Below are 18,834 nucleotides of genomic sequence, written 5' to 3'. Positions count from 1 at the left end.
GAGGCCCAGCGCCCCAGTAAATTCTCGAAGAATGGAGGTGTCCACGTCATGCGCCCTGCATGATGACCTATCAAGCGAAGGGTCCATAGTCGCGTTAAAGTCCCCGCCCATGATAAGCTCGCCTTGTGGCAGCGCCAACAGGAATTCACCCAATGCCCTGAAGGAGGTCTGGTGCAGTGTCGGGGGGATGTAGACGGTCACCAAGTTGTACACTTTCCCCTCCCATTGGCAGGTCAGTGCCGCAAAGCGACCATGCTCCTCTCGACGAGAGTGAAGAAGAATCAGGGGGGAGCGTTTGTTGATCAGTATGCCCACCCCTCTGGACCCGGTCGTGAACTCCGAATGTATCACCATCTTGAACCCCCATCTATCCAGGGCTTTGGTGGTAGTGCCCACTAAATGTGTTTCTTGCAAGAGTGCCACCGCAGGCCCTCTGCGCTTGAGATACTGCAGCACTAACCCCCGTTTGATCTTGTCCCCCAACCCATTAACGTTCCAGGACAGAATACTGAAAGAAGGACAGCGCTGCTGTGTATGGACGTCTAGTATTTTAGCATTAGACGCTGGAGTCATAGTGGGTGTCGCCGCATTCATGAATGGATGTGGGAACTGCGTACGAGTGTGTGTAATTGTGCTTATTTTAAGTGACTCTCCGTGCTGTCTTTAATGAATTATAGGCCAGCAGATGGACAGCATGGGAAATTAAAAAACAGGATGACATTTCTTTAAATAACTTCATATGTCAACATACATTTATGGCATAATGTTAGTATTTACCAGTGGATGTATTGTTATGTAATGTTTGACAGCTTAAATAGCTAAACCATGACAGACATCAAAGTATGAGTGCACGTCTAGCAGTTTAATAAATATGGAAATGTACAGTTTTACAACTTCATTTATACGCAAAATACAAATAAATATGGATAAATACAGATAAAATGGTCAAAAAATAAATATGGATAAATACAGACAGAAATGTTTAAATACCATAAAACCTGGAGCCCTAATTATTAGTGAGTGATCGGTATATTCTGGAAATCCCCCCTTTCCCCAAATCACCAGTCATAATCTGCGCCTCCGGCGGACTGTACTCCAGCAAGGAAGTACCAGCTGAGATGTATGAGCTAAGGGCATGGCGCAGCTGCAGGTAGCGGAAAAGTTGGGAGGGGTGGAGAGATGCCTGGCCTGCAGGTCTTGAAAGGAGCGCAAGTGGGTACCACTCCAGACATCGCCCAACAGGGATATCCCAATGAGGTCCCACTGCCGGAATCCTACCATGGACACCACCTCCCCGAGCCCGGTACCACACCACAGGGGGGTATATTGCGTCAGTCTGCCCGACCAGCGGGTGTGGCGCAATGAGGCCCGCCAAGCCAGGAACACTCCACGAGTAACCTCAGGGAGAGCCTGAGGGACAGCCGCAACATAGAGCATCCCATGGAGGGAGGCGAAGCCCAGAGTGTGCAGTTCCAGGCAATACGCCGGATCGGACCATCCGCCGTTAAACCAGTCGTGAAGCGTGAGTAGTCGGGTCGCTAAATAATACAGATAGAGGCTCGTCAGACCAAGACCTTCGTCAAAAGGCGGAATGCGGCACTGGGCCAGGGCAAGCCTGGGCCACTTCCCCCCCCCCATAAAAACTTTGTGATCAGACCATCAATCTCGCGGAACCAAGACCTGGCGAACAAGAGGTGTGTGTTTTGAAAAATGTAGAGAAAACGGGGTAAAATCATCATTTTGAAGAGGGCTATCCTTCCCAAAGGGTTTAGGGGCAGAGTACGCCATTTCGAGAGATCCGCAAGGACCCGTTTGACCAGCGGGGTGACACTGAGTGACCATGCAAGTTCGGGGAGAAGAGCCACCCAGATCCCCAAGTACTTGAAGGACTGCCGTTGGAGGGGGATCGTCGACTGCCAATCAAAGCACTCCCGCGATACATGCAGGGGGACCAATACGGACTTAGCCGGATTGAGCCGTAGGCCACAGGTACATTCGAAGAGGCTAAGCACCCGCAGGCATCGGGGTCCCAACTGGGTTGGATCAGCCAAAAACAGCAGGACGTCATCCGCATAAAGTGCGATTTAGTCCTCCGCAAAGCCGGGCCACCGCCAGCCCATGAGGGAGTGGTCACCACGAATCAGGCAGGCAAGGGGCTCCATAGCCAGAGCAAAGAGGATCGGCGAGAGGGGGCACCCCTGTCGCGTACCACGGCGAATGGGGAAAAGGATGAGATAAAGCTCCGTTGACTAGGACCTGCGCCCGGGGTCGCTGGTACAGCGTCTTCACCAGCTTGCGGAAGGGAGCACCAAAGCCCATCTGCTCCAAAACATCCTCCAGGAAACCCCAATCGACCGAATCAAAAGCCTTCTAGAAGTCTACCAGCAGGAGAGACAAATATGGGGACAGCAAGTGCCGATTTATGAGAGCAAGATGAAGGTGTCTGAGACAATGTCTGGTGCCTCGGAGAGGCATAAATCCACACTGGTCCAGATAAACCAGTGTGGCTAGGTGGGGTCGTAGGCGGTTGGCCAGGATGGAGGCGAAGATCTTAAGTTCAGTGTTGATGAGCGAGATAGGACGATAGTCCGAACAACAACTCAAGGGGGGTTGAGACTTAGGGATTACTAAAATGGTCGCCAGGTCCGTCTCCGGGCGAAAGGAGCCACACTCCACTGCTTCATTGTACATCTCAATGAGAGGCGGGACCAAAGTATCTTGGTCGGACAAGTAAAATTCTTGGGGGAGCCCGTCCGGGCCCGGCGTCTTACCAGCTGCCATGCGGGAGATGGCGTCTGTCACCTCTTCAGGGGTAATCGGAAGATCCGCTGCCGCAGATTCACTAAGAAGCAGCAGGGGTAAACGCTCTCGCTGGAGGAGCTCGTGGAGGGAAAGGCCAGGTGCCCACGCCAAATATAGGGTAGTATAATAGGTAGCGAAGCACTGAGCCACCGCCAACAGAGCCCGTTGAATCCCACCACTCACGTCAACCACTTCCGGTATTATACGATTGGCCAATGGGTAGGTGGCCAGGCGACGGAGGAGTTTCCCATTTATCCCCCCAGCCGTACACTCGGGCCACCGAAGAGCGCCAAAGGAGTTTGGCAGCTTCCATGGAGGTCTGCCTGATCTCGTCCCTCAGGAATGCAAGCCTCCTATCCTGCGCCTCATCCCTGTCCTCGGGTTGGAGTGTCTCAAGCTGGGCGGCCTGCGCTTCAAGAAGCGTGACCTGGGATTCCCGGGCCGCGCGGGTGAGCTTAAGCTGGCCCTTCACAAATCCTCGGATGGTGGCCTTGCCGGCCTGCCAGAGGGTGCAAGAGGAGGACACTGAGCCCTGGTTTGTAGTGAAATAACGTCAGAGCTCGGCACCAACACTGTCTCTGAACTCACTGTCCTGGAGGAACCAGGCGTTGAGCCGCCAAAATGGACGGGAGGATGGGGGGGAGGGCCCCCGCACGGAGGGTCACCAGAGAATGATCTGAAATGCCCCTGGGAAGGATAGAGACCGTTTGAGTCGCCCAACAATCCAAGGCCGGCAGGAAAATATAATCTGTGCATGCATGGGTGTGGTGTGAGGCTGAGGTGTGAGTGTATTGCCGCGCAGTCGGGTGCAAGGTCTCCAGGCATCTCCGAGCCCCAGGCCGTCGGCCCATGTCTTGAGGAGGCCAGATTGGGTGGCTCTGGAGGCGGAGGAAGGGGCATGGAGTCGAGGATAGGGTCCATAACAGCGTTAAAATCACCTCCCACCACGGTCAGTCCCAGGGGCAGGGCAGCAATCACAGGGGTAAGCCTATGGAGTGTGGGAGCCAGTAGGGCGGGGGGGGGGGGGGGGGGGGGGAGCATAAACCACTACCAAGCTAATGGGACGGTCGCCGAGGGCCCCTTGTAGGAGAACAAAACAACCCTGCGGGTCATGCGTAACTTTACGCGCTACTAAGGGAAGAGCGCGGCGCGCCAGGATAGCCACCCCTCTCGAACCTCTATTGAATCCAGACTGCTCCAAAGCCATAGCGTGCAAGGAAGGGGCAGTGGTTGCCTAATAGGTGGGTCTCCTGAAGCAGGAGTACATCCACAGCCTGACGCTGTGCGTATTGCAGGACGGCAGCGCGCTTAATCTTGTCCAGTAGGCCGTTGACATTCCAGGACATGCTATGGAGCGAGGACGCTCCGCTAGATTTGCCAGACATGAGGGGACCGTGCAGGAAACCGGGCCATCGGCCCGTATGGTGGAGCAGGTGGGGATAAAGCTGAGCTCAGAGCCAGTGGACTTGGGAGCATGTCAATGTGCGGGATGCGTTCACCCAGATATAGCGTGCCAGACTTGGTGTAGAGAACAAGAAAAATAAAAACCAGAACAAACGGGAGCCAGAGCTCCAAACCCCACCAACCCCCCACCCTACACTTCAGGAACGGAAGCATCTGTCGGCCAACAGTAAACAGGGAAACAAAAAACCAAACTAAAACGCTTGGTATCAAGGGAGCATCGTGGAGGACCCCTCCTCATAGCAGGATGTACAAGCCAGAAATCAGCAGTAATCAGTGGATCATAAGACTAGGTACAAACAATTTTAAAAAAAAACTTTCATAGCTGGAACTAGGGATACCGACAGCCCCACACGGACTCAATCCGGTCCTGGGAGGAGCGTCGGGCTACGGGACAGATCAGTGTCCGGGAGGTCCAGCAAGGATGGGCGAGGCAGCCCGGGCATCAGAGCGGCCCAGAGAGCCGGAGCACCGCCCAGAATGAGCCATCTTCCCAGTTGGCCCTGGTGTGCGGCCCCTCTGAGGACCAGCCGGAGAGTCAGAGCGGGTACGCCGCTGGCCCCTGCGCCTCCCGGAGCACCAGCGCCGCAGCGTCGGCATGTCCTGACGAGTGCCCTCTGCGGCACCGGGTCCCGTGCAGTCAGCTCCTCTGTAACCCATGTCCAGGCCTCCTCAGGCGTATCGAAGAAGAAGGATTTATTCTGGAAAAGCACTCGCAACCGAGCTGGAAAAAGGAGACGATACTGGATGTTCAACAAGCGCAACGTTTGCTTGACCTCCCCATAAGAGCGACGATGGGACTGGACCTCGCGAGTGTAATCAGGGAAGACCATTATAGTCAGGTCTTCGTACTTGAGAGGCTGTTGTTGCCGAGACTCCGCCAGGACAGCGTCTCGGTCTTTAAAGTTGAGGATACGCAAGATGATGGGTCTTGGAGGCGCGCCTGAATTGTAAACCAAGGGAAGAGAGAGCCCTCTGGCATCCAGGAACTTATTCAGCGCTCCACGAAGTCCGCCATCCGGCCCTGCTCCACGTCCTCCGAAAAACCAACAAGACGGAGGTTGTTGCGGCGGGCTCGATTCTCAGCGTCTTCCACCCGACGGTGCAACTCCTGCGTGCGGGCCTGAAGTTGGGTCATCTGAAGTTTGAGCTGGTGGACGTCATCCTCCACAACAGCGACTCGAGACTCGGCCTCTGTAATCCAGGCAGTGGCATTACGGAGGTCTTGCCGGATCAGGGTCATGTCCACGCGGACCTCCGCGATCTTCCCCTCAATCGAGGACTGAGACATATAGATCGCCTGGAGGATGGTAGAGAGGTATGTTGCAGCCAGAGGGTCCTTGTCCGCGGGTCCACCCGTGGCCCCAGCCTCGGCGGTGAAGCGATCAATCTTTGTTTGGGTGGCGGGCATCTTGGGTACTTTGTCTCTGGCCATGGCTGCCTGTGAGCAAACGGAGGGTAGAGCGCGGGCTCCGGGGCCAGAGTGTCCAGCAAGCGAAGGAAGGTAGGTGAGGCACAGCTCAATGCCGCTGCGACAGCTCAGGCTCCAATTACAGGCTGTAGCGGGAGAGGAGGAACGGCTGCCATCTTCGCTGCAGGCGCCGGCCGGATTGTCCGACAGTCACCAGGAGCACCGGGCCCGAGATCTCGGTCCCAGGACTAACACCAGGTAAGTGGCAACGTGGGGGTAACAGTCCATCGCCCTAGATGTCCAGGGGAGCAGGCAGATAACTACGGATAGCGGAGGGGTCTTGGAGCACATTCAATGTGCGACCGCCATCTTCGTCTGCTAGGCCACGCCCCGTCGTTGATAGCTTTGAAGCACATTTTAACATGTGGCCGTTCTCTACTATGTTCAAAATCCAGTGATCTTTTGTAATTTTTTACCAGGCTGCTATCTTCCTCTTGTCGGCCATCTCTGAGGCCGAGACAGTATCCCTGCCTGTAGGGATGAAATGATGTTTAGGATCCTGGCTGGAATGACCCTCTGGGGCTGCACTGATGCCTCTTTTGTAGCACAACTAGCAATCATGCCATGTCTGTGACTGTTTTTATGACTTGGAAGGTGTCATCTATATGTTTGCCATAGAAATGTTGATCTTTGAATGGCATTTCCAACATTCTCAACGCAACCTCAAGAAGGCTGCTGTTGCCATCTGATGGAATTCGGTGTTATACGCATCCAGTGATGCTTGTAGGAGGGCAGATAATGTTGCTTCTCCTTCTCTTAAGATAATTTTCACTAGATCTTACCAGTCATCTGGAGTTTGCCAATGTAAGAGGCATTCTAACAGTTGGAACCGTAGAGGACAGTTGCACCCTAAGCTCCAGCCACCTGATTTGCTAGACTTTGGACCATAAAATGAAGAGGATGGGTTATCTATGATCTGAGAGTGTTTTCGATTGGTTTTGAGTGTCAACTGTTAATTTGAAATCGTGCTATGTCAACACGGAATACCGAGGGTCCAGAGCAGGATGTTGGGGAATAATTCAAGCATGTGAATCTATGAAAGATCCAATGCTGGAGAAAGGTGGGGTTGTGGAAAGGATCAATATTAGAGCAGGGGGGTCAGCAAAAGGTAGTAGAATAAGAAGAAGAAACTGAATATGACAGAAGAAATTATGAGAATGGGTGTCAACCATGTCAACAACTCAGCGATTCACTTACCGGGAGCTCATACGGCTGATGACAGAGGCCCCATAATCTGATTTTACAGCTAAGATATCTGAAATAAAAAGTGGAGGGGACCAGTAAGACCAAAGAGAAACTAAGGAGGCTGTGCTCGAAAGACAACAAAGCCAGAAGTAGAAAGCCTTTATTTATACAACAGAACAACTAGAACTTCTGTCCTCTATAGTCATAACTAAGGGTGCACCACACCTACCAATTCTATGTTCTACTAGCGTCACACTGAGTCCTAATATATGGGGGGGGGGGGGAGGGGGGGGGGGGGTCACAGTCCCTCCCTCAATACTTCTGAAAACATTAGAAAAAAGGAAAAGACTTATAATGAAACCGGTATGGGACGGAAAATGAGAACTATTAGACCAACACTAAAATGTGGTCCTGAAATCTAAGGGATGCATCCGGAGGCTCCCGGGGCAAAGGACTACAATCGGCTTAAATCCTACTTAAAGCCCCAGCCATCGAGTCCCACCTCTCTATGAACAAGAGAAGAACCAGAGGGAAGTTGCTTTATTTTTCCAGTGCCTGAATCCCGCTCGTATCCTCCTGGTCCAGTGCCAGGAGCCTCAGGGCGATACCTGGACAGAAGCCACTGTCTGAGAGACTGCCACGACTGGGAGGATAACGAGTCTTGGAGACGAGAGTTTCTGCCCTGTACCCAGACCCACCTATTCAGTGGCTGCAATCGGAAAACTCTAGGCTGGCGGCCACTGAGATGAGCCCCTGCTCCCACTGAGCGCGCACGTCACGGCGCTGCCACAGAGGACTATCGATGTGGCGAGCTCCGGCTTTCACGGAGTTCTCCCCTGCAGCATACCCCTTCCTTCCGTGAGGTGGCCCTCCCTACCTCACATCAGGTTTTCCGCTGCACCGGATGATTCTACGAACACTCATTGTTAATATGAGCCCCCTCTCCTGCCAAGCACGATCCGACCTCTGCTACGAGGGCCCCCCATCCTGCCGAGCAAGGCGCTGCTGCAGCTGACTTTCGATGTGGAGAGCCCTCGTTTGTCACTGATCATCCTCTTCCAGCCCGTTTCCTTCCGGCGGTCCCCCTGACTTCACCTCAAGCACACTGCTACACTAGATAGCCCCTTAGTCATCGACTGCTGTCCGGGGGTTAAAAACCAATGCACTGGGTCGGCACGAGCAGAGGGTGATGACCGCCTGAGCTGCCAGCGAGCATCGGGAAATCACCCCAACTGGTTCCCAACTCTCTAGGACAGTGGCCGGAACACAGCGTCGGAGTGTTTTCTGCAGGGAAGGAGGGATGAGTACAAGAGCAACATACCCTCTGAGTTCTTGTTTGCTAATCCATCTGGGTCAGGACTCTCTGGCAACATGGCGGCTCACACAGCTGGCCCCCACAGTCTGTGCATACCTGTCACAACTTAAGGCCTGCTCCACAGGAATAGGGGTACAGCTTGGTGTGGTTAGAGATGCCCTTTAACTCCTGCACTACTTCCCTAAAATAAGGATTTTTTTGTTTGATTTCACCATTTCATTTTAGGCTGTTTCTCATTAAGAAGGATTGGGCCACCTCATCAGTAGGCATCTAGTTGGGGGTAATTCCTCAGTTGGAAGCTGTTTTTGGGCTACTTCTCCAAATGAAATGTGTTTTGGTCTACTTCTTCAGTAGGATTTCTACCAATCACTAGTTTGTTTACTGCTTGAGCTACCTCTTCAGTTGCAATGTATTTGGGCTACTTCCTCAGTAATATTTTGATCAATCACTAGTTTCTATGCCCTCACTACTACCTTATGGCCTGGAAGTGATTTCTTGCCTTTCTTATGCTAAACAAGAATAATTCAATGCTTGAACATATTTACGTCAGAACTTGGCACGGTACCCCTACAATATAATCTGGCGTGTTTATTGTGTTTCTATGCACATACTGTCACACATGCTTATAAGACGATCATCAAAACACACAAGATGATGGACGGAATGTTGCACATTGGCAAAACATTCACCCCCAGTCACAGATCTGGGTTTAATCCATCGTTATTTTGCTCACCACGCCAACCAAGTTCAGACAGGGCCATATGCAAATCAGTCTTGACCCTGTGCCTCATGGGTACAGTCCAGCCCGAACTGCCAGAGCCACCTCTTCCCTGGACCGGAATCAAGCATCCTAGGACCGGTTTCTGGGTATAAGACTATCATGCCTACCTTACGCCAATATTGGTTCGATGCTTCAACATAGTAACGTCAGAACTTGGCATCATACTCCTATAACATTATCTTGATCGTTTATTGTGTTTCTTTGCACATACTAGTAAATATGCTTATAAGATGATTTTGCCTACCGTACACCAATATTAGTTTGCTGTGCATATGCTGTTATCTATAACCTAAACTGTAAGTTTTACTTATCCTACAACTCTGATACCTTATCCATGCTGTGCATGTATAATATATATATATATATATATATATATATAATATATATATATATATATATATATATATACACACACCCTCGAATTGCGTAGGCCTGTTCAGCAAACTGGCCTACAAACTCCTCCACAACCACAAGCTCATAGAGACTGTGACAACTAGGAACTCGAGAAATTGAGCAGGCTCACCAGTGCTCCTCTGCATTCAAGGCCCGCTTTACCTCACAGCTTTTCCACCAAATCTTCTTGACGACGTCCCTTCACCACACTCCATCACTGGCGGCCTACTCTTCCTAAGATGTGCACCCCTCTCCTCCACTGAATGACCCACGGCTGCAACTGGCAAGATCCAATCCCCCAGGAAGGGCCCTAAATGACCAATACTTCAGTAGGACCACACACCAATGTCCCTCCGCAACACTATCATGGAAAGGTATGGCCCCAACTCATACAGCATCAAATTTCCTCAAACCTCTCCGAAAAATGCCACAAAATATTTCGAGCACAAAATCCTCAGAGAACACCCAGAGACACTAATAACAGATAATTTCTACAGTCCAGCACACTGAGGCCTAAAAACTGACTTCATCTTCTTCAAGAAGAAACCTGCCAATTGGAGAGAGAATTCCCACAACACCTTTGCGTAAGTAATACTACCAACGTCCCTTATGGAACTAAACGCACTATATCCACATCCCAGAACTTTATTGGAGAATTGTCCATAACCATTCACAGAATTGGGAACATCCTAGTCCAAGCCTCTGACCAAACCTAACCATCTTTGATCACCACTTCTCTACGCCTCCATGCCATCCGGTCCCACTCCCACCCCTCCTCCCTTTCCCAGAGAACCAACCCCTCTCACCCTCTCCCAGAGAACCAATACATGCACCCAAACCTCTACTCGTTGGCCCTTATACTTCCAATACCCTTTGCACTATATCCACCTCCACCCCCTCCAGAGCCTCCATTACCAGACGCTCTGACGCTACAGTTTCACTACCAGAGTTACTTACCCCCTCTCCATGGCACACTTTCACTGCCCAGCTCAAGCCATCTATCGCACCTGTATCCTATCAGTCCATCAGCCTCAGCAGGCTGAATTCTACCTTAGCCTCCACCCCAGACTCCGGCGAGCTCCAGCATGCTCCCCTTCCCACTACAGACCTATAATAGCCCCTTTAGAACACAAAATCAACACTATTCTGGAAGAAAGTTTGCCACTACAAATGGATGCAAAGATTAGCCACATCCTGCCCCAAACCCACGCCTCTATGGTGAACACCAATCCTGCCACTAACACTCACTCTGTCTCCCCGTCCCTCACCCCTAGCCAAACCATCCCGTACATTCATCACCACCTCAAACCTAGACGCACCACGACTGGAATGTCGGAGTGGGAAGCAGAAATGCTGAGCAACACTTATGACAATGACCCCAGCCAACCCTGCCACCCCAAGATCCCAGTCATCCTTGGCACGAATAGGACCCTGAATACCACTCGCAATCCCAGGTCGCCCGCCCAACTAACTACCATCCAACGCAGTCAGCCTGATCCAAGATCATTGCCTACGCTTTGCTGCATGCTACTAAACTGTCAATCAGCAGTCAAGCATGCCACTGAAATAGCTGAAATTATCTTATGATACAATATTGACATCTGCTTTCTAACTAAAACATGGCTAAATGACCACTCATCCCTTTACATCGACATCCTTAATCCACCAGGCTTCTCACTAATTTGTGGCGACTGCAAGGATCGTAGGGGTGGTGGAATAGCCATCATACACAAAAAGGATCTTTGCGTAACTCTCCTCTGCACTACTAAATACCCTACCTTTGAATACTTAGGAGTTCAGCTCTCTCCTAAAGGCCCCAACCGCATCAAACTTCATGTCATCTATCACCCTTCCGGTGATAACCCACAATTCCTTAAAGACTTAACAGACCTAATATTGCAAAATACCCTAAAAGGCAGCATAGACATCATACTAGGAGACCTAAACCTGCACCTGAAGAACAAGTTACTTACCTTCGGTAACGCTTTTTCTGGTGGATACAGTATCTGCCTGTGGATTCCTCACCTTATGAATACCCCCTGCACCAGCATTCTGCGGGTAATTCTTTCCTAGCTCTCCCACATCGACGAGGACGTCACAATAGCACGGCACCGCTCGCGACACCATATGATGTCATCGGAGCCATAAGAGGACCTCGTCGGCGTGCGGACATCAGTTCCACCCATATTTTCCGTGCCACCGAGGCAAACGGGCGGACCGACACATTTTCAAATGTAAACATAGCATACCAAATATATACACATATATACATTCCCAAATACATAATCAATAAAGACAGAGAAATAGCAACTGAATAAGCATTTCTCATTATTAAAATATCAACATGATTAAGACATATTAAAATGAAACATTTTTTGGTAGAAAAAGGTGGACAACGGGGAGGCGGGTAGGACAGTGAGGAATCCACAGGCAGATACTGTATCCACCAGAAAAAGCGTTACCGAATGTAAGTAACTTCTTCTGATGGATACTTCTATCTGTGGATTCCTCACCTTATGAATAAATTCCCAAATCCGTACCTCTCCTGGAGGAGGGTATCCATCTGACTAGACCAAAAAATCTTGCAAAACAGAACAAGAAAATGGCCATCCCTCCTAACCTCAGAGTCCAAGCAGCGATGCTTCACACATGTGTGGAGGGAGGCCCACGTTGCTGCCTTACAAATGTCAACAACAGGAACACCTCTAGCCAAAGCAGAAGAAGTAGACTTAGCTCTGGTGGAATGAGCTCTGATACCTTCAGGAGGGTCCTTCTTGGCCAAGGCGTAGCAAATCTTGATGCACAAGATGATCCACCTGGAGAGTGTCCGCTTGTGCACAGCCTTGCCTTTCATACGCCCAACGTAGCCCACAAAGAGCTGATCGTCCAGCCTCAGATCTCTTCTCCGATCCAAGTAAGAGCTGACAGCTCTCTTAGGGTCAAATGATGCAGTCTCTCCTCCTCCTTGGAAGGGTAAGGAGGAGGATAGAAGGTAGGTAAAGTAATGGATTGTCCCAAATGAAAAGGGGTAACCACCTTGGGAAGGAAAGCAGCCCTGGTCCTTAAAACCAACGTATCCGCATGAATAGTCAAGAAAGGAGGTTTCGAACTAAGAGCCTGAAGCTCACTTACCTCCTAGTCGAGGTAATGGCAAACAAGAAAACCATTTTAAAAGAAAGAAGCCTCAACGGGCAAGTATGAAGAGGCTCAAACGGAGAACCCATTAAAAAGGTAAGAACGAGATTCAAGTCCCATTGAGGCATAATGAAAGGAGTGGGAGGGAATTTATTTGTAAGGCCCTTAATGAACCTCATGAGAATGGGGGACTTAAATAAAGACGGCTTGTCCAGCAAACATAGAAAAGCAGACAAGTCCGACAAGTAGCCCTTAACAGTGGCTACAGCACAACCTTGTTGCGCCAAAGAAAGTGAAAATTCCAGAATATTAGACAAACGGGCCTTCAAAGGGTCAATGTCTCTCTCTCCGCACCACTTAACAAATCTGGACCATCTGGAAGAGTAAACAGACTTAGTGGAGTGTCGCCTGGACGATAAAATAACATCCACTATATCCAGTGGGAGAGAGAAGAAACTCAGGTTGCCCCCTTCAACCTCCAGGCATGAAGATGCAGGCTCTGAAGGTGGGGGTGTAGAACCTGCCCCTGCGACTGCGAGAGGAGGTCTGCCCTGAGAGGGAGACGGAGCGGAGGGTGCGATGAGAGGTGAAGTAGATCTGTGTACCACCCCCTTCTTGGCCAATCCGGGGCAATCAATATGACTTAGGCCCGGTCTTGGCGAATCTTCCTCAGAACCAGAGGAATCAAGTGTATGGGAGGAAATGCGTAAAGGAGTTGTGAGATCCTATCCAATTGAAACGCGTCCCCCAGCGCTCCCTGCATCGGATACTGGAGACTGCAGAACAACGGGCAGTGCGCGTTCTTGTGAGTGGCAAACAGGTCCAACCGAGGAGACCCCTACATCTGAAAGATGCGACGGACCACCTCCGGATGAAGCCGCCACTCGTGATCGGTCGAGTAACGCCAACAGAGACTGTCCGCATGAACATTCAGCACACCGGCCAGATGATTTGCAAACACACAAATCCGATGGTTCTGAGCCCAGGACCAGAGCCGCAGAGCCTCTCGACCGAGACGAAAGGACCCGACACCTCCCTGTTTGTTGATATACGACATCGCGGTAGTGTTGTCTGTCAGGACCTGAACCAACTGACCGCGAAGGGAAGGGAGGAAGGCCTTTAGTGCCAAACGAATCACCTGCAATTCCAGCAGGTTGATATGAAGCAACTTTTCCTCTGGAGACCAAAGACCTTTGACCTCCAGATCCCCAAGATGAGCATCCCACCCTAGAGTGGAGGCATCCGTGATCACTGTGGCCACCGGTGGAGGAGGCTGAAAGTGCTTTCCTTGAGAAAGGTTGCCCTGCACACTCCACTAAATCAGCTCCGCCACAGCTTATCTGGAGATCTTGACCTTCTCCCCGCGATCTCCGTTGTGCTGATACCACTGCCTGCGGAGGCACCACTGGAGTTCCCTCATGTGCCAGCGTGCATGGTTGACTAACAGAATGCAGGAAGCGAATAGACCGAGCAGGCGAAGAACCTTCAGGACTGGAACAACCCCTCCATCGTGAAACAAAGGAATCATTTCCTGTATATCGAGAATCCTCTGCGGAGGCGGGTATGCTCGACACACAGAAGTGTCCAGTATCGCCCCTATGAACAGGCTGCGCTGAGAAGGCACCAGGTGAGATTTGGGTACATTTATCGAAAAACTGAATAACAGATGAGCTGTCATCTGCAAGTGGCACGAAACCAACTCTGGAGACTCTGCTTTCAACAGCCAGTCGTCCAGGTAGGGGAAAACAGGAACCCCTGACCTTCTGAGATGAGCCGCTATCACCGCCATCACCTTTGTAAAGACTCGAGGTGTGCAAGTAAGACCGAACGGAAGAACCGCAAACTAATAATATTGCGACCCTACCGTGAACCGGAGATACTTCAGATGCGACTTCAGGATGGGAAGATGAAAATACGCATCCTGTAGATCAATGGACACCATCCAGTCTTCCTGTTGCAGCGCAATGAGAACCTGAGCCAAGGTCAACATTTTGAACTTCTCCTGTCTGAGGTAAAGGTTCAAAACCCTGAGGTCCAGGATTGGCCTTAAGCGACCGTCCTTTTTGGGGATCAGGAAATACCGGGAGTAGCAACCCTGACCCCTTTCCTGCTCTGGAACCACCTCTATCGCACCTTTCTGAAGCAAGGTAAGAACCTCCTGCTGTAAAAGCAGTAAGTGGTTCCCTTAGCACCAACCCTGGCGAGGAGGGTAAGGAGGAGGAAACTCCAAAAAGGGAAGGGCGTACCCATTCTCTACAAGATTCAAGACCCAACGATCTGACGTGATCAGTCTCCACTCTTGCAGAAAATGGGACACCCGACCCTCTACCGGACCAACATGTTCTAAGATGATGGATCTAGAACTGCTTTCCTGATGTACCAACAGTGGCGGGAGGGGAGGAAGAGGAGGAGGATTGTTGCTGAGCTGCACCCCTGAGGCCTCTTTTATTCCTCCCTCTGTATAACTTATACAAGGGGTTCTGCTGTTGCTTGCCCTGCTGAGATTGCTGATGGCCACGAAAGGAAGCCGATATCCCAAATCCACGATAACGCTTGTAGCTGTACACTCTGGACTGCACCTGTAGACCTAGAGCCCTTGCAGTATCCCTGCTGTCCTTAAAACGCTCTAAGGCCGAGTCCGCCTTTGAACCAAAGACTTTTGAGCCATCAAAGGGCAAATCCAGCAAAGTCGCCTGAACATCCGGTGAGAAACCAGACGAATGAAGCCAAGCCTGCCTCCTTGCAGCCACAGAAGATCCCATCACACGAGCTACAGCGTCAGCAGTGTCCAGACCTGATTGAATCACCTGACATGCAGCAGCCTGCGAATCAGAAACGAATTCCATGAAATTAGCCTGATCCTCCTCAGGCAACTTAGGAGCTAGCTGTATGACTGAGTCCATTAAAGCATGAATATATCTTCTGAGAAGACAGGTAGCATTAGTGGATTTAAGAGCCATACTCGAAGAAGAGAACACCTTCTTTGCCGCCTGCTCCATCTTTTTAGAATCCCTATCACCGAGAACGGTAGGGAAAGAACCAGAAGACTGCTTCGAACAAGAAGCCTGGACAACAAGACTTTCCGGCATAGGATGAGGATAAAAAAGCCGGATCACCAGGAGCTGGCCTGTACCTCCTAGCGAGGGAGCGAGAAACAGCAGGAGCAGACAAAGGCTTCTGCCACACCACCAATATTGGCTCCGTCAAAGCATCCGTAAAGGGAAGCAACGGTTCAGTAGAAGATGAAGAAGTATTAACAATCTCCCCTTCCTCCTGATTCTGTGCATACTCCTCCTCTTCAAGGATCCGCTGCGCCTCTCTCCTAGAGCGCTGCTTAGGAATCGGCGTCGGCAGCACCACATGCGACATCGGTGAAGCCATCAATGGCGTCGACGGAGGAGCATCGGCCTCGAACCTCGACGCCGATCGAACTCGAGGCGGCGTCGAATCAGCAGCCGAAGGAGTCCGTGGAGCCGGAGTGGAAGACCTCGGCGCTGGGAAATGCCAAGCCAGAGTCGACGGCAAGAAAGGCATAAAGGGTGCCTGAGGATAAAATTGAGGAACACCCAGGTTAAAGGACAAGGACCCACGGGGCCCGAAGGCGCACCGGATGGAGCATAGGCCCTGGCAAACATGCCAAACATCGCATTAAGGAAATACGAAGAGTCTGAACTAGGGGCAGGAAAAGCAGGATATGGATCCGTACCTTCCTGAGGTCGAGCTGGTGGCTGCGGAGCCGGGAACCGCGCCCGCACCGGAGAAGGCACTCGGGCTGGAGATGACTCTCTATGCACCGGAGATATCACTGGAGCTGGTGAGTCTTCATGTTGCGAAGAGCCTTTTCGAAGCCGGAGATACAGCAGCCGAAGATGGAACCGGCGTCACCTGAGGAGAAGGAGATGGTGAAACAAAGTCCTTCCTTCGAGGCCGTTCAGCCGGAGTCGGCGATATCGACCTCAAGGCCCTGGCCTTCGAAGAATGGTGTCAAGAGCCATGCCTCCTCTTGGACTTCTTATGCTTCCTCGACTTCAATGTAGGGGATGACGAAGACTTCGCCCTCTTATGACCGCTCTTCTCCTTTTTGGCTTTGGCCATGAACAACTTAGCCTCACGCTCCTTAATGGCCTTAGTATTCATCTTCCTGTTGCTTCGACACTCCTCGACGTCATGATCCGAAGATAAACAACAGAGGCAAACTTCATGCGGGTCCGTGATTGACATATGCCCGCCACACTCTCTGCAGGGTTTAAATCCGGTCTTCCTGGAAGACGCCATCAGCAAACAAACAAGAGATACAAAGTTTTCCTCAAAGAAAATGGAGAGCCCTAAGGAAAACCGTTCAGCGTCGACGGCGTGGAAAAAAGAGAACTGACGTCAGCACGCTGACGAGGTCCTCTTATGGTTTTGATGACATCATACGGTGTTGCGAACGGAGCCGTTCTATTGTGACGTGGGAGAGCTAGGAAAGAATTTCCCACGGAATGCTGGCGCAGGGGGTATTCTTAAGGTGAGGAATCCACAGGCAGAAGTATCCATCAGAATATTGCTGAAGATCCTACAGTACAAGTCCTATCCACCATCCTGGAAGCGAACGACCTTACCCAATACTGCAATCAATAAACAAATTCACAGTAAGGGCTTGACTAATGATGCAATCATCTCTAAACATAACACCCTATCCCTCCACTCTATACTACCATCTGACTAGACTGATCACTATCTAATTATTTTTTATCTCAATACCATCCAACCAAAGGGCTACCCCCAATCTAGCCGTGCCAAGCACAAGGTGAGTAACGTACATCAAATTCCCCAAACAGAGTTAGAAGCATTAGTCAGATCCCAAATCCAATCCCTACCTGACCTCTCCTCCCCCGATGACCTTACTGACCACTACAACAGAAATATGGCAGAACTCGTTGAAGCAGTCGCCCCTCTGAAACTCAAGAAGCATCTCCGCCAGATCCTGGTTCAATAAAGCCTTTAACAATGAGAGGTGGCAACTTCGAATGGCTGAAAGAAATTGGAAACAGCAGCCCTCATTAACTACTCTCTTAATCCTCCAGGACTGAACACCTACAATACGGAAAACACATCTTCAGAGAAAAAACCTCCTTTTTCTGAGATCAACTTGACTTGAACGGACCCAAAGATCTCTTCAACATCAAACAGCAAACATATTCTTTCCCCCAGCACTCAATTAATGACTTTAAGCACTGCAAATAATTCACAATGTTTTACTGTGAAAAAACATCTAACATCGAATTCTCTCTTGAGACATCCACCTCCCCACCCTGCACCAAGGATGCCCCCCCCTTGTGAAAAGGGTCCACCCAAAGCCCTACCTTCAAATGATGGCTATCTCAGCAACACAGGTCACCAACCACAACCCCTTGCAATTGAAAAATGATGTAACCTTGACTAAATTCAACCACATCCCTGAAGAAAAAGTCCTCAAATTACTCGCTAGCATGAAGCTGGCATTGCACATCTCCGACCCTCTCCCGGCGGCGCTTGATAAAAATCTCAGTCACATAATTTCTCCTATATGGACCAAAAACATTAACTCCTCCCTAACAAGCAGCTCCATGCTGGCCCCCCTCAAACTCAGCCAAGTCACCCCGCTCATCAGAAAACCAGATGCTGACCAGAACAACCTTAACTACAGACCTAAAACCAACCTCCCTCTACTTAAGAAATACGGATTTATATTTACTTGCCAAAACCATTGAAAAATGTGTGCTTGCACAACTGGGCAACCACATTGAAAAATACAACCTGCACAGCACCTTCCAAACTGGGTTCAGGAAAGGGCGCAGTACAGAGACATCACAGACGACCTACACAGATCTCTGGATGATGGCCAGGCCTGTCTCCTAGTACTCCTGGACCTCTCGGCTGCCTTTGATTCTGTCCACCACAACATCCGCCTAAACACCCTCTTAGCATGCAGGCATCAATGGAACAGTCCTTCAATTGTTTGCTTCTTTCCTGAACCAACGCTCACAGTTAATCAAACTAAAAAGATGACCTCAAAAACAACGCCAGTCTCACAAGGAGTCTCTCTCCACAGTTCAATCCTGGCTGACCAGCAACCATCCTAAGCTCAACCCCAACAAAACTGAACTCCTTTTCATCTAACGCAAAGAAAAATAATTTCCCGCAGATATCTGGCTCGACAACCTCCTTGCATTAAACTGCAAACTATTCATCTCTAACTCTGTTAAATCCCTAGTGATTACCCTTGACAGACACCTGACATGAAAAAGCATATTAATATCTCTGCTAAAA

At 50.4% G+C, this 18,834-nt stretch overlaps 1 protein-coding gene across 1 annotated transcript in view; it reads right to left on the bottom strand.

Annotated features, from left to right (window-relative positions):
* MAPK15 (mitogen-activated protein kinase 15) overlaps positions 1–18,834 on the bottom strand; it is a 254,034-nt gene that overhangs the window by 121,514 nt on the left and 113,686 nt on the right. The window contains exon 9 of the mRNA XM_085604390.1: positions 6,932–6,989. Coding sequence (XP_085460516.1) covers positions 6,932–6,989 — 58 coding nt within the window. The remainder of the gene's footprint in view (positions 1–6,931; positions 6,990–18,834) is intronic.

The sequence above is a fragment of the Triturus cristatus genome, chromosome 5_1 (assembly GCF_964204655.1).
Source record: "Triturus cristatus chromosome 5_1, aTriCri1.1, whole genome shotgun sequence".
Taxonomy (NCBI): domain Eukaryota; kingdom Metazoa; phylum Chordata; class Amphibia; order Caudata; family Salamandridae; genus Triturus; species Triturus cristatus.
Note: the sequence above shows the minus strand (reverse complement) of the source record. Positions and strands in the feature narration are given on the sequence as shown.